Source organism: Oryctolagus cuniculus, chromosome 11 (genome assembly GCF_051225735.1).
Source record: "Oryctolagus cuniculus isolate XC-2025 breed Fujian yellow rabbit chromosome 11, ASM5122573v1, whole genome shotgun sequence".
Classification (NCBI taxonomy): domain Eukaryota; kingdom Metazoa; phylum Chordata; class Mammalia; order Lagomorpha; family Leporidae; genus Oryctolagus; species Oryctolagus cuniculus.
Window position 1 is genome coordinate 28,949,275 of NC_142877.1, and position 27,127 is coordinate 28,976,401.

The window sequence follows — 27,127 nt, forward strand, 5'->3', positions numbered from 1 at the left end:
GAAAGCTGTCCAGCGAGGGCGTACAAGTCAATGCCCCCTCACGTGGGGCCCTGAGGGCACGACTGGACCTGAGCAAGGACAGGGCAGGGCCCAGCAGGATCTCATGCTGGCCACCCTCCTGTTCATTATGAGTGTCCTGCCAGGTCTCATCACTGACTGTTGCAGGTGGGTAGGACTTCAGAGAGCCAGCAGAGGGGAGACCGCATCACCCTGAGGAGGGCAGACCTTGGGTTATACCCCTAGGAGGAAAAGCAAAGTGGGACTTGGTGACCAGAATAGAAAAGTGTGCCAGAACCTGGCTCCATGGTCACCAGAGTTCCCTCTTCCCCAGTCCACAGCTTCTACAGCACAGCCCCAGGCCCATCACATCTAGGCAGGGCATAGTGACAGTTGCCACCAATGATGTGTCCCCTCCTTGCCAAGGCAACTAATGGCAAATGAGTCTCCTCCACCCTCCAACAACCTGGCATCTGAGTCCCCAGCCCTACGCATCCGCATGAGTCACATCTGGACAGACACTGCTGGCAGCCCCAGCCTACAAGCCATGTGACCTGCCTGGCAAGAATTCCCTTCCACCCTGTGTCCCCAACACAAGCAAGGGACTACAGCAGACATCCCCATGGCTGTAGGAAGGGTGTTGAAGGAGCCACTTGTATGTCCCGTAAGCCCTTCCTCCTCGTTCACTTAATTCCTGTCCCTGGAGGGCTCGGTTTCCGAATGTGTATATTTTATTTTCTTTCATGTGAACTCATCTTAATTTTTCTCTGTATCCTCTGCCTCAGACTGGAGGCTCATTTGGCTGCACGGTGATGTATGCCTGGTTTGGGACCGCCTTCACCCCAGGCCTTCCCAAACCTGCAGCTCAGCAGCAAGGCAGGGCCGCATCCCCACCTCCTTAAGCATGTCAGGCTCACAGACAAGCTGCTGTCCCACTGGGGGTCCACTGCGGAAGCCCTCTGAAAATTTCACCAGCTAGTGTCCACACTTGCTGCAAAAATGGGCTGATTTTGTACATGTGGCCTGTCTGACCCACTTAGGGTGAAGAGGGGGCCGGGGCGGGGGGCAGTGAGCAGTTTCTACATCAACCTTGCACCTGGACAGTGGGCTGCAAGCCAGAGTGCACATTCATGAGCCATGAAGTTTCCACCAATAAATCCACAGATAATCCCAGCACCTGCCTTTCTGCCTCACTTCCACCCCTGGCCACCTGCTGGCTGGGAGCTCAGTGTTGGCAACAGGTAAGAGATGCAGGGAGGGGTGTAGTCCAGGGCAAGAGTGTGTACACAGAGCTACTGACAGGCCACGCAGGCTGCACACTGAGCCACAGATGAACAAGTCACGCCTGGCTCCTGATTGTGGAGGACACGGCTGGACTTAGCCTGGAGGCACTTGGCCAAATAACACCAAGTGCACACCAGGACCTTGTTAAGCAGAAGGAACAGAGCCAAACTCTTAACAACCTTCAGCAAATCCATTCGTTTCCTGGGGCTGCCCCAACAATGACTGTAGCCATGGTGGCTTAAGACAACACAAATCTGTTCCTCCGGGTCTGAAGTCTGAAACAGGTGTTGGCAAGACCACACTCTCCGAGCCTCTGGGGAGAACCCGTGCCTCACTTCCTCCCCCTCTGGTGGCTCCTGACATCCTCAGCTGTGACTGCCTCACTCCCACCTCTGCCTGTCTTCACGTCACCCCTGGGTGCCGTGTCTGGTGTCTCTGCAGCTCTCTCTGCACATGCATGGGACTGCATTCAGGGCCCACTGAGGTAACCCAGGACTGGTGCCTTCTCTTGAGACCCACTACTTAATCACATCTTTCACCCATATACAAAGTAACATTTACAGGTTCCATGAACAAGGACAGGGACATGTCTTTGGGACCATGAGCAGCCATGAAACAATTTCACACTATTTTCAGATAGATCTGAAACTTCATTGTCCCAATCTTTTGGAAGGTATAAGCCTATTTAAAAAAAAAAATTATTTGAAAGTCAGAGTTACACTGAGAGAGGAGAGGCAGAGAGAGAGAGAAAGGAGAGGGGGAGAGAGGGAGGGAGGGAGGGAGGGAGGGAGAGAGAGAGAGAGCGAGCGAGCGAGAGCGAACGAGTGCTTCCATCGATGGTTCACCCCCCAATTGGCTGCAACAGCTGGAGCTGCACTATCCGAAGCCAGGAGCCAAGAGCTTCTTCCAGGTCTCCTACACGGGTGCAGGGACCCAAGGACTTGGGCCATCTTCTCCTGCTTTCCCAGGCCATAGCAGAGAGCTGGGTCGAAAGTGGAGCAGCTGGGTCTCAAACTGCTGCCCATATGGGATGCCGGCGCTTCAGGCCAGGGCATTAACCCACTGCACCACAGTGCTGGCCACAAGCCTATATTTTTTAAATAAGAATTATATATTTTGAGTCATTTCTATTTTTCTTAATAGTTATTTACTTATTTGAAAGGCAGAATGATAGAGACAGAGAAAGACCTTCCATCCACTGGTTCACTCCCCAAAGCCAGGAGCCAGGAACTCCATCCAGATCTCCCATGTGGGTAGCAGGGACCCAAGTACTCGGGCATCTTCTGCTGATTTCCCAGGTGCATTAGCAGGAAACTGGATAGAAAGCAGACCACCCAGGACTCGAACTGGGCACTCTGATATGGGACTGTGGGCATCCTAAATAGTGGTTGATCCTACTGCACCTCAACACTTGCCCCTATTTCTTTTTTCTTTTTTTTTTAAATGCTGTATCTTACTCTAATTGTCTAAGTCAAAAATGAAGTCGGGGCATGTAATATGACAGCAGGTTAAGCCCCCATCCCATACTGGTGTGCCAGTTAGAGATACATACTTCCTGCCATACTGTGATTCAGCTCCTCTGCCTCTGATCCGGCTACCCACTAATGCACCTACAGGGCAGCAGACAATGGGCCAAGTACTTGAGTTCCTGCCACCCACGTGGGAGACCTGGATGGAGTCCTGGCTTTGGCCTGGCCCAGCACTGGCTGCTGTAGGCATTTGGAGAGTGAATCCATTGATTTTTGCTCGCTCGCTCATTCGCTCTCTTACTCTGCCTTTCAAATAATTTTTTTTTTTTAATGAAGCATAAGGCAGGCATTTGGCAGTTAAGTGCCAGTAGGATGCTTGTGTTCCATACTGGGGTGCCTGGGTTCATCCACTGGTGGATGCAGACCCTGGGAGGCAGCGCTGATGACTCAAGTGATTGGGTTCCTGCCATCTACGAGGGAGACCTGGATTGAGTTCCTGGCTGTCAGCTGCAGCCCAGCTCAGTCCCTGCCATGGCAGGTACCTAGGGAGTAAACCAGCAGATGGGAGCGCTCTCTCTCAAAGGAAAAAAAATTATAAATACAGCAGAGCTTAACCTAGTCTTAAGGCTCTGGCTGCTGTGGCCTCCAGGAGCAGATGTGACTGCACAGGCATTTCTGGAGAGGGCTCTCTGTGAGCTGGGCTAGCAGCCCCATGCCCGGTGGCAGGGTGATGAGTTGCACTGGCCCAGAGCGGTCTCCACCAAGACACCTGCTTCATGGCTCCTACCAATCCCCGACTCATCTGAGCAGCAGCAGCCCGGAGACACAGTAACCCTTTGCCCTCAGGGAGAAGGAAGCAGGCAGGAGGCTTAACCCCCAGACTCCCTCCCTCACTGAACTGCAAGATCACAAGGCCAGCTGCAAGGGAAGCTGGGAAATGTAGTTTCTTATCTTTGAGTACTAGCAGCGAAGGAAAAAAACAGATGAAAGCAAAGAAAATGCTGCCACTAGGGCCTGAGAGCGGACTCAGCCTCTGTTGCAGGCAAAGCGACAGAGCCCAGCTGGGTTCAGAGGCCACCGTGTCACCAGGCCAGCAGAAGCACACGTTGTGGCAGACCCTGGCCCCCGGGCTCCCAGGACACAGATCACATAAAAGCAAGATCAGTCTCAATGCTCATGGGTTTATTGAATGCCGTGTGCCATACTGGGGTGAACCATGGGACAGATGGCCATGTGGCCAGTCACTGCCGGGGGCAGGGAGGGGCCTGGGTTCTCATCATTCCAGGTGGTGCCCACCAGCAACCTAGCACGGACGGGAAGCACCTGGCATTACCAGTCCCGGGCCCAGGGGCTGGAATGGGGATGCCGAGCTGGGAGGGCTGCGGTGTTGGATGGAGCCCTGCCTCCCAGTCCGCTCAGATGCACTCCCGAAGGTGTATCCAACTGGGAGGCTGATCCAGTTTTCTAGGATTCTGGGAGCCTGGATCGTCCCTGACCTCTAGATCTGGGGCTCCTCTCTCCTGTCTCTGTGCTGTGGAGACTCCAACTGTCTCTAGGTCTGTGCAGGAAAGGACCAATATGCCACTGAGGGGGAAGCCTGGGGCTTCACAGTCAGGCCCCAGCTTCCATGCCTTGCTCCACGAATGGGCACGCAAGGAGCCCAGACCTGCAGAGGGCAGCAAGGCAGGGCAAGAGCACTGGGGCCAGCTTGGGAGGAAAGCCAGTCCCTTCCCGCTGGGGCAGTAGGCCACAGACATGGCCCTGGACTGCAGGACGGGTGGGACAGTCGGCTGCACTGTCCAGGGGTTGCCGTCCTAGTCAGAGCAGGTCTTGAAGAGCCAGGACAGGAAGTACGACAGGCAGGAGGCTCCCCTCCAGCATCCCCTCTGCGGAGGGCACCTGCGGGTGGGAACAGACAGCGGTCTTGCGGCCCTGCTCTCTGCCTGCGCCTCCCTCCCAGGCCTTCCTGCCTCCATGGAGGCCCAGCTGGTAAGGAAGCTGCCAGCTCCCCAGCCCTTCCTACCTGCATGAGGCTGGGCTTGGCGTCCCGGTGGGAGTCCAGCTGTCTCTGCAGGACTGGAGACCACACGCTGTCAAAGTCCTGGATGGCACCATCTAGGGAGGGAAGGGTTCTGGGTAGGCTTGGCTGCACAGGGAGCCCAGCTCCCTGGGGACAAACAAGTGTGGTTCCAGGGATGGCAGGTGTCCGGTGAGGGATAAGGAAGCAAGAACAGCTGTGCTCCAGCGACGCACAAACTGACACAGCCATCCGTCCTCACCAAGATGAACACAGCCAGGTTCACCGGACTCAGGATTCTTACCTAGGAAGTGGCTGAGCTGGATTTCAAACTTAGGCTCCTACCTCCTGGGGCCTTCACTCTCCGGCCACGGAGCTGTTCAGACCCGGAAAGGCTAGCTCCTTAGGTGGGAGGGCGAGAGTGTGGGGATGGAGGCCCCTCACAAGCGCCACAGTAGGAGTCTCGCCTGGCCCCATTCCTCGTCCTCAGTCACTTGTTTTAACTCCTACCCCCTCCTGCCACACACCCAGGGTCTGCGCCAGCCAGGACTGCGGACACCGCTGCGCATGGAGTCCCCCGGGGCAGGGCTACCGCAGAGGGGCGAGCGCGCCTGCGCGGCTGCCTCAAAGAGAATTAATTTCTTCCCTTGTGAAATGGGCTCCCACTGACCGGGCGTCTTGGGCCTCGACGCCGGCTCCACGGCCCCTCACCCAGGCAGCGGTTCCTCGTGAAGAGCCCTCGGAAGGCTTCGCATTCCTCACGTCGGTTTCCGCTGGCTCCGCAGTCGCACCAGGGCGCCACTCGTGCGCTCGCGTTGTCCACGTAGTTGGGGGTGACTGCGGTGCCTGTAGGGACCCCGATGCCAGGGTCGAGAGCCTTCGCTGGCCGAGGCATCCCCGGGAGAGCCCCGCCACGTCCCAGCCCCCCCCTGCGTACCCACGAGGCCGGCATAGGCGCGCAGGCAGCGGACGCCCTGGTCGCGCGGGCAGCCGTCGAGGGCGCGGGGCACCGGGGCGCAGGAGGCCTGGAAGGCCAGGAGGCGGGGCCTGTGCGACACGAGGGAGGGCGTGAGCGGTAATCGGCCCCGCCCACCCCGCCCCGCCCCGCGCCCCTGCACCACCTCTCGCCCGCACCTGCAGACCCGGCTCTGCTCGCAGGTGTCCAAGGGCACGAGGCAGGAGGGCGGTTCCGCGCCCGGCCCCGAGAAGGCGCAGGTGGGCACGAAGGTCTGGCGCCGACGCTCGGCGCATGAGGGGCCAGCGCATGGGCAGAAGAGCAGCGCGAGGGTGAGCGCGGGCGGCCCGCGGGCGAAGAAGCGGCGCAAGGCGCGGCGGCAGCGGGTGCGGGGGCAGCCTCCCCGCGCGGCCCGACTCAGGCACTGCGCCACGTACTCGGCGCGCAGTTGCTGGCACCGCGCGTCTTCCGTGCACGCCTCGGCTGCGTCTACGCATCGATTCCCGCCGGCCCAGCTCGCCGACTCTGATGGAGGGGTGGGTGGGCTGCAGGTCTCCGTGCGCCCTGCACACACCCTACACGCGCGCCCACGCCCACCTCCAGTGGGGACAGAGTGTAGCCCGGAGACGTGGACGGTTGGCTCCGCCCGGCCTTCGGGCTCTGGGGGTGCCTGCGACACGCTGCGGGGGCGGGCATGGGCGTGTGGAGGTTGTGCCTGACCTGCCCCAGAGGCACCACCACGGTCCCCAGAACTGCCCCCACGCGGCCAAAGCGGGGTCCACAGCGCTCCTCCGACTCCCGCGGTCCTGACAGGGGACTTGGGTAATGGACACGTCTTGGAAATGGCACTGAGGACCCCTGCCCTCTCCCCTCTCCCCTCTCCCCTCTGCCCTCTGCCCTCTGCCCTCTCCCCTTTGGCGTGAGACACCTGGCCCTTCCTTCCCTCCACTCTCCTACACGGAGACCGTTTGACCGGATCTCTGGGTTTCTGGGTCTTCCTAACCTCGTCGTGCGCCCCTGCGGCTGGCGTTTCCCTCCCCGGTCCTTCCAGATTCTCCCTCTCGTGGTTCTAACTCATCCTACTCGGTGTGCACTTGCTTCCCTCTCCAGGCTCCACCGGCCGGGCGAGGGCGAGGGTCCCCGCGGGGGCTCTGGCGGTTGGGGAATCAGTTTAGGTCCGGCTGCAGGGTGTGGATTCGGAGAAGGCTGTTAGGCCACAGGGTTTTGTCCCAAGCCACAGGACAGGAGTGTTCATCAATGATTTGAGTGAAGGCATTGGGCTGGGGACAGAGTGAGCTCCTGGCACAGCAGAGTCACACAGGGGTCAGGCGGGTCACAGGGGTCAGGGGTCACAGCCACCGCCCCTGTGTAAATCCAGACAAACCAGAGGACGTGGAAGTGGGGACTTCACAGCCCCTTTCTAGGACCCAGGTCACCTTACTGGCCACCCTGCCCCGTGCTCTCAGCCCTGGGGAGCCCCTCAGTCTGGAAGCTGTCCTGGCATCCCAGTCTGAGTTCAGGTGCCCAGCCTGGTCCCCCATCAAACTCGCTGGGTGTGGGGGTGGGGAGAGTCTCCAGCCTCAGGGCTGATCGCCACTGCCATGGCTTCAGCCCCTGCTGCTTTGCAGAAAGGAGGAACACAGAGGCCTTGGAACAGGTACTGGGTGGAGGGGGTAGGCAGGAGAGGAGCCCTATCTCCCCTCTTCCTCACTTCCACTCCTCCCTCCCTCCCTTCCCTTCTGCTCTCCTTGGGAGGCACAGAGCAGCGGGCATGCTTTGCCCTGCATGTCCCCAGGCCCCAGCACACAGCACAGCACTCGGTGTGGCCTGCGTGTCTGCTCCCTCCACTCTGTTGCTTACCTGCCCCCCTTAGCAGGCGCACCCTACCCTCCTCTCCACCCTCAAATTGGCAGGAAATCCCAGGCCTCAGAACTTCACCAGTCCCACTCTCCACGCCCCTGTGAAGGAACCCCTCCCTCCCCGCAGCCTCAGGTGGGGAAGGGGCAGTCCCAGGAGGCAGTGCAGCCGCTGTGGGGCCAGCAGGGAGTCGGGGAGGAGAGTTGGGAAAGGGAGAGAATAGGAAAAAGTTGCTGGGGCGGCCATGCCAAGGCCAGACTGCGCGAGAAGGGTAGCTCAGCGTCCCTGGAGCGCAGGCGTCTCCTTGGGGGCCCCTTCCTGCATCCCAGCTTTTTCTGGGATCTCCCTCTTCCTTCCCTCCCAGGCCCAGAGGAGCAGGGACAGGCTTACTCAGTAGCAGCAGCAGCAGCAGCAGCGCAGGCCCCCAGCAGTGGGCCATGCCCGACGGCAGACAGAGGTCAGCAGAGGCTGACCACCCCGTGGGACAGGTGTCCGCTTCCCGGCACGTCCTGAACAGGAGTGCAGTGGAAACCCAGATGTCTGTGCTGACCGCCCGGCTCCCACCAGGAGGCGCTTGTGCTGTGGGTGTGGCTCCCTACCGCCTGAGTCTCCACCCCAGGCCTTTAGGTGGATCAAGCGCCTGAATGCGACTTGGTGACCCCAGTGCACTAGCGCCTCCCACACCGGGCAACACCCACACCACCACCTCTGGAGACCTTGTCTCTCCTGTGCCGGGAATTCTGTGAAGCTGCAGTGTTCTTTTGCTATTTTATAATTTTATTTTTTAAAGATTTATTTAAACTTATTTGATAGCATGAAAGGGGAAGAAAGGGCTGGCGCTGCGGCTCACTTGGCTAATCCTCTGCCTACGGCGCTGGCACCCCGGGGTCTAGTCCCAGTTAGGGTGCAGGATTCTGTCCCGGTTGCTCCTCTTTCAGTCCAGCTCTCTGCTGTGGCCCGGGAAAGCAGTGGAGGATGGCCCAGGTCCTTGGGCCCTGCGCATGGGAGACCAGGAGGAAGCACCTGGCTCCTGGCTTCGGATCGGCACAGTGCACCAGCCATAGCAGCCATTTGGGGGGTGAACCAACGGAAGGAAGACCTTTCTCTCCGTCTTTCTCTCTCATCGTCTAACTCTGCCTGTCAAAAAAGGGGGGGATGGGTAGAGAGAGCTTCCATCTATTGGTTCACTCCCCAAATGGTCACAACAGCGAGAGCTACGCTAGGCAGAAGCCAGGAACTCCACCTGGGTCTCCCACAGGGTGGCAAGGGACCAAGTATTTAGACCCGGGTGTTGAATGCATTCTGTAAGAGCCGCACTCTGGCTGCCGGTACCGCAGGTATCTGTGCTTTATGATGTGTTGTTTCCTAATTTGTGTCAGGAATGCAGAGGCCACAGCCGGCTTTCTGCTTCGATCACCCTGGGCAGTGGAGCAAAATTCAAGCCACCGTGCCACAGGTTGGGTTTCCTGCCGTCCAAGCCGCCTGGACTCTGGCACCTCAGGGGAGGGAGCAGAAGAGGGGAGGAAACCAGTGGCCGAGCCCAGGCTCCACGATGCAGCACACCTTGTGGATATAGTCACACCTCCCTTCTTTGGGGTGGCGGCCTCAGGCCGGGGGCACATGGAAGAGGTGGCAACAGAGGATCGCATAGAAGAGTGCCAGGGGAAGAAGGGTGGCCCCCGGGCACCCGTGAGCCGCTGGCAGCTGGAAGTCGTGGCTGAGTCAGGCCTGCTTCCAGCCCCCAGCACCACCTTGCTCAGCTCAGTGTCTGGCTGAGCGCCCTCTCCTGGCTTCCAGCCGGTTGGGCACCCCTCACCCTCCTGTAGCTGACCTGATGCGGCTCTGTTCTCCAAATCTCTCTCCTCCTGCTCACCGGGAAGCCACAGATGTGGTGGAATAAGAAGGCTTTGCCAAGATGGCGCTGGCAAGTGATTGTCATTTACTCAGGAAATGGCTTCGGAACCCACCTGGCAACGGAGCCTGCCTGGCAACAGGCAGTGATTGGTTAGGGCATAAACTGTCCTTTGACTGGATTGGCTGCCTTGGCTATATAAGATGCTGTACCAACTGAAATAAACGAGTCTGCAGGCTGCTCCCCTCTGGTTGGCTTTCAGCCCACTTCCTTCCGGGGTCTGTGTGGTGACTCCGCGCCTCTTGCCCTCACTCTGCTTCTCTCAAAATGAATCCACAGCAACACACAGATGGGCCTCTGCCCTCAGGCTGGCATTACTGTCCTACCAGATCTCCAGGAGGCGGGGACACCCAGCTCCTAGCACTCTGAAGGGGCAGCCTGACCTGCCCTAGCTCCTTTGTAGTGGAGTCCCTCAAGGTGGCTCCTGAGGGAGCAGGTGGGAGGGGTGTCAGCCCCCCTCCGTGTCTGAGGTCCCACTTAGGGGAGCGTGTGGGAGGGGTGTCAGCCCCCGCCCTGTGTCTGAGGTCATCCTGAGGGTGTCAGTGTGAGGGGTGTCAGCCCCCATGTCTGAGGTCCTCCTGAGGGTGCAGTGGGAGGGGTGTCAGCCCCCCCTATCTAAGGTCCCCCTGAGGGGAGTGTGTGGGAGGGGTGTCAGCCCCCCACCCACCGTGTCTGAGGTCCTCCTGAGGGTGTGGGTGGGAGGGGTGTCAGCCCCCCCACATCTGAGGTCCTCCTGAGGGGAACGTGTCGGAGGGGTGTTAGCCCTGCCTCGTGTTTGAGGTCCCCCTGAGGGGAGCGTGCAGGAGGGGTGTCAGCTCCCCCCAACCCCGTGTCTGAGGTCGAGGGGAGCATATGGGAGGGGTGTCAGCCACACCCTGTGTCTGAGGTTCTCCTGACGGTGCGGGTGGGAGGTGTGTCAGCCCCTCCATGTCTGAGGTCCCCCTGAGGGTGCGGGTGGGAGGGGTGTCAGCCCACCCTTGTGTCTGAGGTCCTCCTGAGGGTGCGGGTGGAAGGGGTGTCAGCCCCCCACCCCATGTCTGAGGTCCCCCTGAGGGGAGCATGTGGGAGGGGTGTCAGCCCCCCATGTCTAAAGTCCTCCTGAGGGTGCGGGTGGGAGGGGTGTCAGCCCCCCTCCGTGTCTGAGGTCCCCCTGAGGGTGCGGGTGGGAGGGGTGTCAGCCCCCCACCATGTCTGAAGTCCCCCTGAGGTTTCAAGTGGGAGGGGTGTCAGCCTCCCACCCCCCGTATCTGAGGTCCTCCTGATGGTGCCGGTAGGAGGAGTGTCAGCCCCCGCCCCTGTCTGATGTCCTCCTGAGGGTGCAGGTGGGAGGGGTGTCAGCCCCCCCCGCCTCGTGTCTGAGGTCCTCCTGAGGGTGCGGGTGGGAGGGGTGTCAGCCCCCCATGACTGAGGTGCCCCTGAGGGTGCGGGTGGGAGGGGTGTCAGCCCCCCCATGTCTGAGGTCCTCCTGACAGTGCGTGTGGGAGGGGTGTCAGCCCCCCCCCGTGTCTGAGGTCCTCCTGAGGGGAATGTGTGGGAGGGGTGTCAGCCCCCCCCGTCTGAGGTTCTCCTGAGGGTGCAGGTAGGAGGGGTGTCAGCCCCCCCACCGTGTCTGAGGTCCCCCTGAGGGTGCGGGTGGGAGGGGTGTCAGCCCCCGGTTTCTTTTCTCTCTCTATGATGGTTAGCATCTGGGCTGGGACTTTTCGGCTGGGAAAATGTCAGCTGTTGGGGCTGATTCATGACTCTCTGAGTCCACCTCCAACACCTCCTTTTTTGAACCTACACAGGGAACCAATATTTTCGCTGCCTCAGGTGCGTCCCGGGCAACATGCCCTAAAGCCCAATGGAATTAGTCAACCTGCCCAGCCTGACCCATGCTTCCCACCCCACCCTGCCTCGTCCATGCAAACCCGGTTAAGGGTTCCGCCTGAGCCTCACTGCTGCTCCCTTTCACTTGCATCCGCCAACCTGGTGCTTCCCTGTGTGGCTCTGGGTGGCGCACACTGCACCCTGGCTAAGGAGCCATTAGTAATGACTTCACCAAGGACATTAACTTCTTCAAGTCATCAGTCACCTCCCTAACTTAAAGTCGTTAGACAGAGGCTGCTGCTGTGGTGTAGTGGGTGAAACCGCTGCCTGCAATGCCAGCATCCCATATGGGCACCGGTTTAGGTCTCAGCTGCTTCCAATCCAGCTCTCTGCTATGGCCTGAGAAAGCAGTAGAAGATGGTCCTTGGGCCCCTGCACCCATGTGGGAGACCTGGAAAAAGTTCCTGGCTCCTAGCTTCAGATTGGCCCAGCTCTGGCCATTGCAGCCACTTGGGGAGTGAACCAGCAGATGGAAGACCTCTTTCTTTGCCTCTCTATAACTCTGTCTTTCAAATAAATAAATATTAAAAAAAAAGTCCTTAGGCAGCCTTTTGTTGTGGATTTATGGAGAACCTTGATATCTAAAGTGCAAACATCTCCTTTTTCCCATTTTAACTTTTGGGGCTCATCTCAGAGTTTGCTATTCCATATACATTTTAGGTCCAGATCATAAAAAAAACAACATGCTGGGATGTTTATTGGAATTATAATAAATCTGCCAATGGAAGGAGTGAAAGCTGCAAAAATTCTCCAGTTCTTCACACCCCTGGGATAGGATTTCGTTACTGCTCCCGATGAGAGGTGGCATTTTCCCCCATCCCCAGAATCCAACCTGACTTGTGATTTGATTGGGCCAAGAGACCCCCCATGGAAATCGAAGGTGCCAGTCACGTGATCTTGGAAGACCCTGACACAGCAGGGACGTAACTGGGTGACAGGACTGTGACTGATCGTGAACTGAGTTCTGTTTTTCATATTGTGTTCATCATGAATTTTTGCATCAATTCTGACCTTTTAAAATATCGCATTAAGATGGTATTTATCTTGATTACTTTTCTGTGTCCCCTTAAATTTTGCTTCCAAACCAAGTGCCTCACTTGCTCCTCCACATCCTGGACCCGCTCTCTCAGAACCTTCCCCAGCTGTCACGTGAACAAACCTGGGCTAGCCTGCTGGAAAACGAGAGGCACAAGCCCAGCATCCGCTGCCCCAGCCCACAGCCAGCCTGGTCCAGAGCACAGGGGCCTGCCTGCTTGGCAGTTGCCTGCAAACGTGCAGGGGAGCCTGGCTGAGTTGGCCCATTCACAGAACTGTTGTTTTGAGTTACCATGTTTTGGGGTGGTTTTGTAGTACCAGCTGCCTGATACAAAAGCCCACCCTTCAACAACTCTTGCATGAAGCAAGAACAAGAGAATGAGAAGGTCAGGAGACGCAGGCTCAGGGGTTACTGAAACTGGGCATGCTGTCCTAGGCCCAGACTTGAGCTTGAAGTCCTGGTTATTAAGGGAGACTCCAACCCCACCCAAGCCACCAGCCCTATACCCAAAGGGTGCCCCAGGGGCTTCAGGTCATGCACAGAAAGGCTCACAGAGGCCCAAGGGCAACATATCTTCCTTCTGACTTCTAGTCTGTTTCTAAAGTGTCTCCCTCTGTCCCCTCCCATGGGATGGGGCAGGCAGGGTAATGTCTAAGGGCAGGGCTGCAGGAGATGCCCCAGCCTCCACAATCTTGGGGAGGAGGAGGAGGACTAGGGTGGGGGCAAGAGGAGATGGGAAAGAAAAGCCCAAAGAGTTTGCTTCTTTGCTTGTTTGCAGAGGCCAGAGCCCAGGGAAGAGTGGGTGCCATGTGAAATGTGGACCCCAGCAGCCCTCACGGGGTAGGGATACCACTGGATGGACTCTGGTGAGGCTCTTGGGCAGGCCCTCGAGTGGGTGAGGCAGGGCTCAAGTGAGAGCAGACGCTTCCAAGCTGCCTGCAAGTACAGGAGGTCAGCTGACTCGTTGGTCCTGCCCTTGGGAGTCCAAGATCCTGGAGTGGTTAAGAGTCCACACTCAGGAGCCACCTCTCCCCAGAGACTGGATCTTGGCTTCTGGACTTGACCTGCTGAGAATGAGGTGAAAGAGGGAAGAACTGGCTCCAGGCTGCAAATCATGTGATGGGGCGCCCCTGTCCTTAGTGAAGACCAACAACCAGGAAGAGCCCCATCTCCCTCCACCCCCACTCCTGGGGCTTCCAGCATCCTGGTCTCCATAACAACAGCTTCTCCCATAGATTTCATCCAACACCTCAGAGTAGGGAGTAACAAGCTGAGGGATGAAGGGGTGGGAGACTGGGTCATGGGAGTGGGGGGTGTCCTGCATCAGGGCTCCCCCTACCTCGGGGGTCAGGTGGGCCTACATGGCACTGGTCTCTCTGTTGGGCTGTTGGGCTCTGGCAGAGTTCTCACGGCCTGGGAGCAATGACAGAGAGCAAACACAGTGTCCACAGTGGGCGGGAGTCCCTGGGGAAGCGTGGGAGTACAGAAGGCTCAAAGGTGGCTGAGTGCCAAGTGCAGAGGAGGGGCCCTGCCCCATCTGGAAGGGGGCAGAGGCCAAGAGCCTTGCCTCCCCACCCCACCTCCTGTGGCTCACTCACCTGGGGGCTGGGGCTCTCCAGTGGCAGAGGGGCCAACTCCACGGGGTGGTCCTTACCTGGGCCATCTTTGGGCCTGAGCAGGGAGATAAAAGGCCAGGAGGTGGGTCCCTGAGCAGGGCACTTGGGGGCTGCTTCCTTGCAGCATGGCGCCCGGCCCAAGTTCTGCATTCACGGAGTTCCCACCCTGCTCCAAGCCTCTCTCCAGTGGCCTTCCTACTCCCCCTCGAAAGAACCCTGGGTCCCAAGCGCCTCTGGGGAGCTCTGCCCTCCAGGGGCGCTAACACCCTCTCTCTCTCCAGCCCTGACGTGCTCCCCAAAGCTCAGACGCCACCCCACCTCCTGCACCTTCCAGATGTTGGCACCGCTCAGAGGCCTCCCGTGTCCTGCTGCCCTTGCAGCCCGTGTCTCTCTCCCAGCCTTGCCTCGTCCTTTACCATCTCTTCCAGTCACCACTCCCTCAGGAAACCAAGCTGATGATGAGACAGATGCAGCTGCTGCCCCTCTGCAGCGTCCACTCAGGCCAGCGTGCCAAGCTCTGCTCCTTCCTCCTCCCAGCTGGCTGGCCTGCTTGTGCCCTGTCCCCATCTCCAGCCCAAACTGTGTCCTCTCCCTCAGCTTGCACTGAACCTTCTCAAGACCAGAGGAGGGGGATAGCCTCAGCTGGCCATGCTTAGTGTCATGTGACTGCTTCCCCCCACCCCACCCAGGACACAGAGAACTGGGACAGTGCCAGGCCTCTGGCCAGGGCAGCACCAGTGCCATAGCTGACCAGTGGTGTGGAGTGCAAAGATGTGCTGGGCACAGCCTTGGGGGATGTGAGGGGGTGACAGGAGTGATTAGGGCAGAAGCAGCAGGGGGCTGAGAACTCAGGACACAGAGAGGCTGAAGAGGCCTCTGGGCTCAGCAGAGCTGTGGAAAAATAGGGCAAAGTCAAGGGTGAGGCAGGACCTGGCTGGAGAAACCAGGAGACGTGTGATGGGGGTGGGGCCGTTCCTGAGTGCAGCCTCAGCTCCCTCCAGGCCATCCGGCTGTCACTCAAGGCTCCTTTCCACTGCCAGGGCAGCAGCGTTCTCTGCACCTGGGGCAAGCAGCTGCAACCCGTCCCAGCTCCTCACAACCCCTCAGAGCCCAGAGGAGTAACAGATGTGGACGAGGGCCCAGAGAGAGAGGAATCTGAACTCCGAGCCTACCCACTACACGAGGGGTCCCTCCTGCAGCCCCAGGGGCGTCGCTGGTGACGGGACACTGGGAGCCGGTAGCAGCACCAGGCCAGGCCGGCCCCGGGAAGCAGAGGCAGCAGGAAGCTGAGGACCATGGCCAGCAGGAAGGCATCGCCATCTGCAGAGGACAGGGCTGCTGAGCCCTGAGCAGGTGTACCATTGGCCTCCTGCCCACAAGCCCCCCCGAGACACACGTCCAGCCTGCAAAGGGCCGCTGTCCACGCTGCCACCAAAGCCTGGCTTGTCGCAGAATGGGGGAGCCCAGCCCAGAGTACAGTGGCAGTTATGGTTGCTGTTGCAAACCTGCAGAGGAAGAGGGGAAGGGAGGGAGGGTGGTGTGGGAATCCCACTCCTCCCCCACTGCGGTCATGCCCCCACCCCTGGTGCTACCCACCCCACGCCCGTGGCAGGTAGGCAGGCAGCGCTGCAGCTCCTGGAAGGTGATGTTCTGGCAGTGCCTGTCCTGGCACACCTGTGGGTAGAGTGCCCATTGGGCAGTGAGGGCGGACACTGAGCCTGCCGGACTCAAGCGGCAAGGAGGGGGTCAAGTGGCAGGGCTCACCATCCTAGGTCCACACTGAGTGCCTGGCTCTACCAAGCCCAAGTCCAGCAAGTCCAGTTGGGCATCAGGGGGCACAAAGACTCCCTGGCAAGTCAACTCGCTGCCCTCCAGGTGAACGGTGGAGTCCACGGGCACCGTGTTGGGGGGGAGTTGCCTTGGCTCCCCACCCTGGCACTGCAGCTTCCCGCATAGAGCATCCCTGCGTGGTGGAAGGCAGGTCAGCAGCGCCCTTCCCCGCCCGCCCCACTGACCGGAAGCCTCAGTTCCCTCGGCCCCACTCCCCACCTCTGTGCACAAGGCATGAAGCTGGCCTCCCCATCCTGGCCGCAGTTCCCATGGGCGTCTCCTGCCGAGTTCACGACCTGGAAACAGGCCTCCGGGGCTGCACGGGAGCCTAGGAAGCAGGCGCTGGGCTGGAATTAGCTCGCGCGTCTACCCCACAGTAGAAAACTAGGCAGCCAGGAGGTAGGTGCCGGGTGCAGGAGCGCGCGCGTGGACTCACCAGGCCCCCAGAGCTGCTGGCACTGCTGCTCTAGCGTGGGACAGGCGCCGTCGCGACAGTAGCCGTGGCCCCCGGCGCAGGGTGAGCCATCGAGGAGGTAAACGTCGTCGGGGGGACAGTGCGGAGAAGAGCCCGTGCAGAACTCCGGGAGGTCACAGTCGCCCGCAGCCGCGCGGCACAGCGTGCCCGCCGGCTTCAACTGCGCAGGTCAGCCGGTTAGGTAAGGGCAGAGGCAGACAGTGGGATCCACGGCGACAGCGCAACCCAGGAGTGGGGGAGTCGGGTTGGAGAGCCAGCAGACCACGCACAGCGCGGAACCAGCGCCCAGCAGGGGCCGGAAGACACCCATCAGCCCAGACCAACCAGGCCCCCAGCCCTCACCCACGAGTCTCCTACGCCCTCACCAGGCAGCGCGCGCAGCAGTCCCCGTGGGCGCACTCTGCCCCGGCACGCAGCGAACAGTTGTGAGCGAAGCAGCAGGGTCCGGAGCACTCCTGGCGCCAGAAAGGAACAGGTGAGGTCGCAGCGCCCCGGATCTCAGGGAAGGGAGGGGAGCGAGTGGGGGTCAGCCTTGGTCGCCCGAGGCCCGACAGAAGGACCTGACCTGGCCGGAGCCACAGTCACACTCCTCGCCCGCCTCCACGAATCCGTTGCCGCAGCGAGCGGGTGGCGCCGGGAGCCCGCGTTCCGGGGCGTCGGAAAGGCACGCGCCGCCCCCCTTGCGGAAGAAGGCACGCAGCTGGCGGCGGCTGCAGGCGCTGAACACGCGCGGGAACGGGTGCCTGGGGACGCGGGGAGAGCGTCGGGCGCGCAGGGAACACCACCAAGACCTCCGGCCTTCAATTCCCGCGCGTACACTGGCCACGCAGCCGCCAGAGAGCCGGGAGACAGGAAGTGGCCCGTGGGAGGCCCCGCGGCGAGCCCGGGGCGGGAGGCTCTGACGCCGCCGAGACCCCGCTGCTCAGGCGGGTATGAGGTGGAATTGCGACCCGGCGGCGGCGCTACTCCTGGCCTCGGGGCAATCTCCCCAGGTTGTGCTGAAAGTAACTCGCTCCACCTGCGTTTGCTGTGGTTAAGCCTCAGCATAACCTAAGGGCAGGTACTGTTACATGCCCATTCTACAGTGCCCGCAGCTCCCTTCGCCCCGTTCCTGCAGCCCCTGTCCCGGTGCCCACGCACGTACCCCGTGGCCGCTGCCATGACGCAGCCGCCCCGCTCTCCCGCGGCCTCTACGCAGCAGCCGTCTGGGTCATGGCTGAGGCCAAGGCTGTGGCCAATCTCGTGGGCCATGGTGGCTGCAGCGCCAATGGGGAGCTCCGAGTGGTCCTGGGAGGCCAGGGAGGGGGGGCGGTCACCAAGGGCCACGAGGTCCCCGCAGCAGCCCCACTCAGTCCCCGTGGAGCTCACCCTGCTCACGCCTCCGGAGCTCTCGGCGCGACACATGCCCTCGACAGGTGCCAGGCCCACAGTGGCCCCGCGGAAGGCGCGGCCCCTGGGGGCAGAGCACGGTGTGACCCGGACAGCTGGGGCTCCCCTCCCGCTGGAGACCGCGCTGGGGTCAGAGGCACCCACGTGAGCAGCTGTGCAGAGTCGTGCGGCCGCCGTGCCCAGAGGCCCCGGCGCCACCGCAGGAAGGCCCAGAGCGTGGCGTTGGCATCTGGCGTGACGCGGCTCTGGTCCTGCTCAGTCCACACTTCCAGGCCGGTCAGCACCACCTGAATGTCCAAGGTCCTGAGAATCTGAGAGCCGGGCAGGGCTGGAGTCAAGCACAGGTGCCCTCCAGAGCTGCACCTCTGCTCCCCTTGCCCCTGCCACGCCCTGTGCAATCTGCCCTCTCTTCCTGTGTCCCCAACCTGGTCCACATAATTGGCCACCTCCAGGAGACGCTGTTTGGTGTGGTTCAAGTTCCTGTGCTGGATCAAGAACTGGGAAGGCAGGAATACCTGTGGTGAGGGGCAGACCGGACCTCCAGCCCAGGCCCTGCCAACCCCCCTGCCCAGAGCCGCTGCTCACCAGTGTGTGATCAGCCACTAAATACAGCTCCAGGTACCTCCGGCCCCTGGGGACCCTGCGCCGCTCCTGTGCAGGGGAGAAGAAGGGAGACCCTGAGAGGCAGGCTGCTGGGCGCAGGCGCTCTCCCATCAAACCCAATTCCCAGAGAGAATAGCTTTACAGTGTTGCTAGAATTGGCTTCTTCAGTCTCTGCTTAAAACTACCAGCAAGGCAGACCCCAGGCTGGGGCCTGCATTCCCATCTCTTCCCCTCCCTGTGTGGGCCATGGATACTCCCACTCCCACCCGGTCCACGCCCCTGACCCTGCTCGGGGGGGCACGAGGGCGGCTGGCCATGTCCCCGTTCTCCTGGGGGTCCCTGTGGCCACAAGCCCCTTTCCAGGTGAGCAGCTGCTGGAGCCTGAAGATCCTATGGGTGAAGAAGTCGTTGGAGTCCCCAGGAGTTCCCGGCCGCAGGTAATAGGTGGTATTGCTGCTGAGCTGGATCAGGCCGCTAGGGTGCAGAGGAGGGAGTGAGGGCGCTCTTGCCGAAGCCCCTGGGCCACCCCCCTCCCCCCAGACACCTCACCTCATCCCGGAGCAAGTGCTGAGGACGACCCAGGAGCCGGGGAAGCCCCTCACGTGCCCGTGGTAGTGGCAGTGATCCTGGGGAGGAAAGGACCCGGCCCCAGGTCTCAGCCAGCACTGAAGTGGCAGGGGTAAGAGCAAGGGCATGGTGGGGAGTGGGGCAGGAATAGTGTGGGGGTGCCTGCCCCAGCACCTCCCACCCTGTCTCAGGGCCCGTGCAAGTATCTCACCGTGTGGCTGGGGACTAGCACCACCGGCTGACCGTCTGGACTGTAGTGGGTTTCTGTGTATCCGGGGGCCAGCAGCCTGCTGGGAGTGGGGTTACAGGAGTCACATAATTCAGGCCACCTCTTCCTGGATGCCTTCCAGCCTTCCTCCCTGAATGCTAACTAAGCAGCTCTCTGAGTGAAGTCCCCAGAGTACCTCAGCTCAAAGAAACCTGGCGCTAGAGGGAGACGGTGAGGGTCAGGAAGGAGCCTTCATGATGGCTCAGATGTGGGAATTGGGAGGCTGAGAAGCAGTGGGGAGGAAGACAGGAAGGGTTGGTGCCCGTCAGAGGCCTGCGGCAGGCAGCTGGAGCCTCGGGGGTGGGGGGACTCAGAGACACTGCCAAGAGAATGGAAGTGGAGTAAACCCCCTTGGTATGCCTGCCTGCTGCAGGGCATCTGGTCAACCCCTCACCCTCTCCTACCGCAAGTCCTTCCAGTCTCCGGCCTCTCAGTCTTGGGGTCCACCCCTTCCCTCCGCCTCTGTCCAGTAGCATGCACTCCCTGCTTCCTCAGGAAACAGAACAGCACCTGCCCACCTGAGCAGAGATCTCCATCCCCCTCTATCCAGACACCTCCCAGTAATGACTCCATCTTTGGGCTCCATCTCCCTGGGATCCTTCCCACCAGGTCAGAGCTTTTTTCTTTCCGGAAAACCCTTGACCCCCAACTTCACCTGAGCTTCTTTACCTCCACACCCCCCGCCAAGGCCCAGGCATCCTCTGACCTTCTCCAGCTCTGCTCCTCCACTGCCCATGTCTGCACAACCCATGGGGCAGGTGGCAGGGTCACTTCACTTAATGGGTAGGGGTGGCGAACCCCAGAGGGGCAGTGGTTAGGCGCAGTGGGAGGAGAGTTAGTTTGCAGTGCATGGGACCCCAGAGGGAGAATAACCTACACAGACAGTGCTCACAGCAGTGGCCGCAGGAAGCGAGCTCTCTAGGAGTAATACCTATGGATGACACAGTCTAGAAAGCTCCAAGACCCTTGGAGCTTGGGGCAGCATTGGCCTAGCAATTGAGATGCTGGTTAGGACACCTGCATCCCACATTGGAGTGCCTGGGTTCAATTCCCGGCTCTGGCTCCTGATTCCAGCTTCCTAGTGCAAACCCTAGAAGCAGTAGTGACTATTCAAGTAGTTGGGTCCCTCCCACCTATGTGGAAGACCTGGTTCAAGTTCTGGGCTCTTGATTTCAATGTAGCCCAGCCTTGGCTGTTGTGGGCATTTGGGGAGTAAACTACAAGATAGGAGTGCTCACTTGATCTCTTTCTCTCCCCACTTTCACTACCTTTTAGATAAATAAGAAAGTTTTAACTCCCCACACTCTGTCTTGGACACTCACCCCACCCAACCCAGGGCATCATCCTGAGCTATTCTGGCTGCCCATTCACCAGCTCAAAATCTCTGGCTCCACCCCATCCAGGACACTCAGAGCTAAACTGTTCTTTTGAGATCTGGCCCTCTTGGCTCTCCTGGAGTTCACTTCCACCTGCCCCCTTCCCTGCTGATGGCGACCTTCCAGGCAGGTGGCCCCAATTGTGTCTGCAATCTTATCTAGGATTCTCCTTTGACGCAGCAGATCCTGTGAACTGCCACTAGGTGGCGTCACTCGCCTCCAGTACAGAGTTGACAGGATGCTGCTGCCGTTGGGAGGAGGGATGTGCTCCACAGTGAGGTTGATCCTGCCTCAACAGTCATTCCATCTTCCAGGGGCCATCATGACTCCCTGTCACCTGCACTCCTCGTAGGGCCCTCCCGCCATGCAGTCTCCTTTATGGGTCCAAATTGGTCCTGTTCCCAGCACTGATCCATTCCAGAGAGAGGCTCTCTGGGCTCCCAGCCCCACCCCAGCCTGGTACTCACTGGTTCTTATGCAGCTCAAGCAGGAGCTCCTGACCTTCAGCCTCCAAGGTCATTAACCCTGCATCCAGTGTCGAGACCTGGCCAAGAAGGGGTGTGGGGCTGAGATGGGGGCCTCCAGGCTTCCTGCCTGCAGGGAGCTGGGGGGATGTAGAGCTGGCTGGCGAGGGGGTTCAAGAGCAGACCATGGCCTGGGGATGGTGGCAGGCAGCAGGCCCCCTATGGACCAGCACATGCCAAGATGGTCCCAAACTCAGATTTGTGCTGACAACAGCTGCCTGCCGGGGGCACACCCCATCCTCCCTAGAGATGAGGGCTCCCAGGAAGGCACCTGCTTTGCTGTGGTCATGGGCTCTCCGTCCTCTTTCAGGCCTGGAAGGGGCACGAGAGTCAGGGGAGGGTGGTAGCGTCGAGAGGACATTTTAGGGGCCTTGGGTAGCCATCCTGTGGGCCTCCTCACAGCCTCTGTGCCATATAGGGGCTTGTTTTTGTGTCTGCCTTCAGTCCCTGTAGAATGTAGACTGCATTCCTCCAACTGCAGTTCTGGAAAACCCCCCCTCCCATCCACCACGTGGTCCTTGGCTTCCCACAGGCCCATCCTACACCTGCTTCCCTGAGCTCATGGGGTAAACATGGAACCCATCCCAAGCCAAGAGAAAGTGCTGGTCATCAGATGGATGTCAGGAAGGCTGGCTCAGCCCACAGCCCTTTTCTCCCCCAGCCTCATGCCTCTCTCACCCTGTGAGAATACCCCATCTTCTCCCCACCTTTGACCCCTGAGCCTGGCTGGAGGCCCGGAGTTGGAGCTGACCCAGTAGCTTCCTAGGGGAAGGGCACTGTATCCTCAGAATGTTTGCTCCCCCACCCTGAAAGTTATTCCCCTTTTATCCGTAAATGCACTGGGTTAGGGCCCTGGCCAAGGGACTCAGAGTCTTGGCAGGGGTGAGGGGGTGAGGGGGATGTTTCTCGGCAGGTGGGGAGCAGGCAGCCCTCGCTTCCCCAGCCATGGACCCTGCAAGGCCCCAAACATGAGCTCATGTGGCTGGAATGCTGCCTGCTTTATTGGGAGAAGTGTGGGGCCCAGATGGAAGGCCACACGAAGGCTCTGTCCCCCTGGGGCCCTGCTGCCTTCACTTCTTGCTTCCCTGGAGGGCCTGCCCCTCAGTGTGTCCCCAGCCCATCCCGGAGCAGGAGTGCCTCCTGCCTGCTGGACAGCACACCTGCTCTCAGCTGTCCTCTGCCCTATCTTGGCAGGAGCAGAGCCCATGTAGGATTGCCCACCTTGGTCACAGCCCAGGGGAGTAGGGCCACCATCAGGGTGACCCCACTGTGGCTCACCCAGGAAGTTGGAGAACAGTCTCAAAGCTCAGGCCAGCACTGTGGGGCCAGCTGGGTGGGGCCCCCAAGGGTCCAGGGGTTTTCAGGGAGGGTCCTGGGTCCTGGGAAAGCCCTCAGGGTACTTGCCTGCCTTTCTTCACTGGGATTGGAAAATGGGGGGGCGGGGGGGCTCTTGCCTGGCAGCCCTCTGTGTGTGTCTGGGCTTGGCCAATGGTTTGAAGCCTTTCAGGTTTTAGCAGGTCTCAGGTTCCCGCCTGAAGAGCTGTGGGGCCACAGGCAATCTCCCCAACCTCTCTGGGCTTCTGCCCTCATGGGAACGGGGCGTAGAGAGGCCGCTGGCCTCTTGGTTTGCAGCGCAGATGCTGCAGTGCAATCAGATGGGGCGTGGCTGTTATGGAAATGGGTGATGACAGGCAGTACTTGGGAGGAGGCTGGGGCCGAGTGTCCTGGAGAACACAAATGGGGTGCGCTTCCATCGGGGGGGCATCAAGAGAGTGACTGCTGCCCCCCAAGCCAGAGTGGATTCCACATGAGCCAATGAGGCCAAGGTTTCTGGCCCCTCAATGGTAGGGCCCTGGGAGAGACGGCATTGTGTTCATAGGACAACGTGTTCACATGCCCTGGTAAACTTGGTGAAAGGAAGATATTTTGGTGTTTTCTGAAAAGGGCTCCTAAAAGCTTCAGGCCCCACGGCTCTGCCTGGTGGGGGTAGGGGCAGCCTGGATTATCCGGGGAGGGAGCCGAAAATAACTTCCATGTGGACAGGCTCACGAGAGCAAGCTGTGTGTCTCCCTGCCCCCGCCTGCCCACCCAGTATGTGTCTATGGCGGGGGGGGGGGGATAAAGGAGTAGTGCCTTGGTGGCTCTGGGGACCCCAGCAAAACAGCCAACTGCAGTGTGGGGACGGACGAAAGGGCAGAAGGCCCTGGGGGAGGATGAGCGATATTGCACTGACCGGTTCTTTCAGGGTGATCACCTGCCCGGGTCGTCCATCCAGGACCCAACCAGGGGTGGCTGGCTCTCCAGGGGTGTATCCTAGGGTGAGGACAGAGCACAGGGTGAGGGGCATCAGCAGGAGAACGGGAGGCCCCGAGAGGAAGGGACCATCCTCACCTGCGTGGGCATAGCCTGGAGAGGGCATCTTTAGAATGAAGGAGCCACCAGGAAGTGGCAGGAGGGAGACGAAGGGGCCTGGGTAGGCACAGCTTATCTGGGGACATAGAAGCTTTGGGGTGGGGGGGAATCAGGCTTGAGGTCAGAGGTCATAAGGGAGAGGCCAAGGCCCCCTATGTAGAGGGGAAGCGAAAGGGGAGGCTGGCCCGGATATTTTTAGACTGGGTAGCAGATGCCTTCGGGATGAGAGCTGTGGAGAAAGGCTGCCGGCATCGTCCCCCTGGGCTGAGACAAACAACAGCCAGATGGTGTCAGGGGAGGCCCACCTTGCCTGGAGCTCCCTCCAGGCCTTCCCATGGGGGTGGAAGGGGGGGCGGGTTCCTGGGGGCCCTGGCCCAGAACCACCCCCTTCTTGTCTTGCTGGGGGACACAGCCTCGTGCTCCCAGGCCGGCTGGTCTAAGGGGGGCTTAGGAGGAGTCCCCGAGCTGAGCATTACTCAGAGGGCGCCTGGAATGTTCCCCTGGAATGCGTCCCTCCCCACGCCGGCCCCAGCAGCTCTTCCCCAGGCCTGCCCAGGAAGCCTGGCCCCAGTCCTTCCCGGGGCTGACAGCCGTTAGGGATGGCTCAGCTTCTCCTTTTCCTCCCGCGCCTGCTGTCCAAGACCCCAGCACCAAAGACCTGGGAGAGCAGCAGCTCCAGCAGGGGCCAAGTGCCCAGAGAAGCCCTCCTTAATTGGATGAACTGAATTGCCAAAGAGGCAGATGAGGGAGGAGGCAGGAGGGTGAAGAAGCCGGTGTGGGGAGGGTTCTGGGTAGGCCCGGGGGAGGGGGAGGGGCAGGTCTCAGAGAGGACTTAACTGGGTGCGGAGGACCAAGCCTTGCTTGAGCTGCTCTGCCCATGGCCCTGCACTCACCTGCTGGTCACTGGCACCTTGATGAGGGGCAGGGATGGAGCTATGGTCATAGGGAGCCGTCTGGTGTTGGGAGACATAGAGCCCCTCTTTCCCAGGGGTTCTCTCCCCCTCCCCCTCTGTAGCTCTGAGTGAAGGTAGCAGTAGAAGATCTAGGAATGGCTCCAAAGGCATGCCAGCTGTCATCCCTCCCTGTGGGTCACAGGGCTGTGGAGGCCACAGCCCCCAGGCTGCCCAGCCCAGCTCTGATGGAGGCCCCACAGTCCCCTCGCCAGTCGTGAGCTGTACAGGACCGGGTGGATCTTTGCTCCCACTAGGACAGGGAGGGTGCACTGGCAAGAGTCCTCCCCCAGGCACTGCTCGACATCCAGTCTGACCAAAGAAGGCAGCGATATAACAGTCCATACATGGCCCAAGGCCCTGGAGCAGGCAGGATGTGAGCTTGGGGCAGGGGTCCCCCACAGGCCTGGAGCCTGAGGGCAGGGCAGAGATTGTAGAGAACACAGAGGCTTCCTGGAAGAGGGAGACCCGCTGAGCCCTAGGCTGGGGGCTGGGAGGAAGTGAGGGCTTGGGGGGGGGGGTGCTGGGGAGGATGGGTTATGCCCTGACACAGGGTGGCACCAGGGCCCGCCCTTGCCCAGTGCCAGTGTCTGTACCCACTCAAATCATCCCTGGTCTTCCTGGCCATGCTATGGGAGGTGGGTAGGGGCTCTCAGACCCTCCATCTGCTGCCAGGGCTCAGAGTGGAACCCTCTGGAACACCACCATCATCACCACCACCTAGCCTCACCCGCCCCTCGGGGTGCACCCTAGCCCCCACCTCACCTTGAAGCACCCGGGCGCCCGGCACCAGCCTCAGGAGCAGCAGCAGCAACAGCGGCAGCAGCAGCACCAGCAACCCCCAGGCTCTCTGGAAGCCCCTGCCCATGGCTGCGAGCGCCTGGACCGCCGAGCTTCGGCTCTCGGCTGCCGGCTCAGCTCCGCCCTAGCCGGATCGCGGCGGACTCACGTCCCGCGCAGCCCGGGGCCGCCGCCTCCGGACCCTCTGCGTCCCCAGCCCGGCCCGCAGCCCCTCCCCCAGCCCAGACCCTGGCCGGCAGGGGCGACCTCCCCGGGCCGCAGCGCCCGTCGAGGGGAGAGAGCCGGGTCGGGGCGGGGTAGGGCGTGAGTCCAGCCCGCGCCGTCCCGCCCCGTCAGTCTCCATAGCCCCGCGTGGCGCTGCAGGGTGGGGCCGGGGCGGGAACCGCAGGGAAGGTCCTGGGCCGTGGCGGACGAGGGGCGGGTGGACGGAGATGGCGGTCGGGCTCCACCTGTCGCGTTGGATCTGCCCAGGGATCGACCCGCGGAGGCCTCCTGGGCAACCTCTGTCCGCGCCTGGCGCAGAGACGGCCGCGCGGGGGTCCCAGAGGGGAGGGAGGGAAGTGGCAGGCAGGTGTGGCCGCCGGCCAATCGCGGGCCAGCCTAGGGCGAGGGGATGCCGTGGTCTTCTGTGCCGCAAAGGTGAAGTGGTGGCTGGACACAAGGTGAGGGGCAGCCCTTGGTCCCCAGCCTGACCAGAGGGTGCAGGTGCACGAAGTCGTGGACTCTCCGGCCCCAGTAGCACGTTTCTGGTTTTGAAGATTTGTTTGGGTACTAGATATAAATAGGGAGGGATGCTAATTTTTATTTGAGAGGCATAGGGCTCCCATCTGCTGGTTCACTCTCCAGATCCACACGACTGGGACTCAATCCAGGTCTCCCCTGTGTGGCAGGGATCCGTGTACCCGAGCCAGCATGGTGTCTCCCAGTGTGTGTGTTAGCAGGACGCTGGAATCAGGAGTGGAGCTGGGAGGAAAAAATCTTAACTGCTGTTCTAACGACCAGGTCAAACAGCCACCCATGTTCTCTTATTAACATTTTTTTTTCCTGCAGCTTGCTTTTTTCCCTTAATATACCTTGGATATTATTGCATTTAGAGAGTCCTGAGTATTGTTACTCTTATGCTTATTCGTATTATTATTTTAGGCTTGCACATCAACTTTATGAAGGCATAATTTACATACAATGATCTTATTTAAAAATGCACAGTTAGATGAGTTCTGATAACCGTGTATACTGGTGTAGCTGTTACCATAATCGAGGTTAAAATTTTTGGGAGTGGACTTCTAGCCTTGCAGCTAAGACACTGGAGCCCCACATCAGAGTACCTGGGTTCAATTCCCGCTCCTTACTCCAGCATTCCTATTAAGGCAGAGGCTGGGAGGCAGCACTGATGAATTAAGTAATTGTATCCCTGCCAGCCACATGGGGCACTTGGATTGATCCCCAGCTGTTTAGGGAGTGGGGAGTGAACTAGTAGATGGGAGCTCTTGGGGCCAGCACCGTGGCTCACTTGGTTGATCCTCTGCCTGCGGCGCTGGCATCCCATACAGGTGCCAGATTCTAGTCCCGGTTGCTCCTCTTCCAGTCCAGCTCTCTGCTGTGGCCCAGGAGGGCAGTGGAGGATGGCCTAAGTGCTTGGGCTCCTGCACCCACATGGGAGACCCGGAAGAGACACCTGGCTCCTGGCTTCGGATCAGCGCAGTGCTGGCCATGGCGGCCATTTGGGGAGTGAACCAATGGAGGGAAGACCTTTCTCTCTGTCTCTCTCTCTCTCTCACTGTCTATAACTCTGTCAAATTAAAAAAAAAAAAAAAAAGATGGGAGCTCTTTATTTCTCTGCCTTTCAAATAATGTGAAACCTGGATTGCATCTGTGGCTCCTTGTCTCAAGCCAGGGCAGGCATTTGGGAAGTGAACCAATGGA

At 60.2% G+C, this 27,127-nt stretch overlaps 2 protein-coding genes across 32 annotated transcripts; both read right to left on the reverse strand.

The window, feature by feature from the left end:
• Nucleotides 1-3,917: 3,917 nt before the first annotated feature.
• Nucleotides 3,918-8,018, reverse strand: GFRA4 (GDNF family receptor alpha 4). The gene is made up of 7 exons (XM_089309036.1): nucleotides 7,970-8,018; nucleotides 6,840-6,903; nucleotides 5,902-6,675; nucleotides 5,705-5,814; nucleotides 5,479-5,613; nucleotides 4,774-4,865; nucleotides 3,918-4,649 (listed from the first exon to the last, which is right to left on the reverse strand). Exons 1-7 carry the CDS (start codon nucleotides 8,016-8,018, stop codon nucleotides 4,569-4,571), a joined length of 1,305 nt encoding a protein of 434 aa, XP_089165162.1. The 3' UTR covers nucleotides 3,918-4,568.
• Nucleotides 6,611-25,549, reverse strand: ADAM33 (ADAM metallopeptidase domain 33). Of its 31 annotated transcripts, none has more exons than XM_051845241.3 (22): nucleotides 25,169-25,539; nucleotides 23,275-23,354; nucleotides 20,985-21,061; nucleotides 19,085-19,163; nucleotides 18,856-18,932; nucleotides 18,591-18,780; nucleotides 18,289-18,354; nucleotides 18,129-18,200; nucleotides 17,848-18,014; nucleotides 17,683-17,767; nucleotides 17,459-17,601; nucleotides 16,880-17,057; nucleotides 16,680-16,769; nucleotides 16,276-16,474; nucleotides 16,059-16,167; nucleotides 15,774-15,972; nucleotides 15,606-15,683; nucleotides 15,406-15,514; nucleotides 15,182-15,329; nucleotides 13,992-14,064; nucleotides 13,733-13,857; nucleotides 12,033-13,457 (listed from the first exon to the last, which is right to left on the reverse strand). In XM_051845241.3, the coding sequence occupies exons 1-21, from the start codon at nucleotides 25,269-25,271 to the stop codon at nucleotides 13,741-13,743; spliced, it is 2,439 nt and encodes an 812-aa protein (XP_051701201.2). In that variant the 5' UTR covers nucleotides 25,272-25,539; the 3' UTR covers nucleotides 12,033-13,457; nucleotides 13,733-13,740. The 31 variants fall into 31 exon arrangements, 21 of the variants coding, with proteins under 21 accessions (XP_051701198.3, XP_069908131.2, XP_051701209.3 ...); XM_051845239.3 differs by having other exon boundaries at nucleotides 12,033-13,460; XM_051845244.3 differs by having other exon boundaries at nucleotides 13,733-13,806; nucleotides 25,169-25,537.
• Between the last annotated feature and the right edge of the window lie 1,578 nt (nucleotides 25,550-27,127).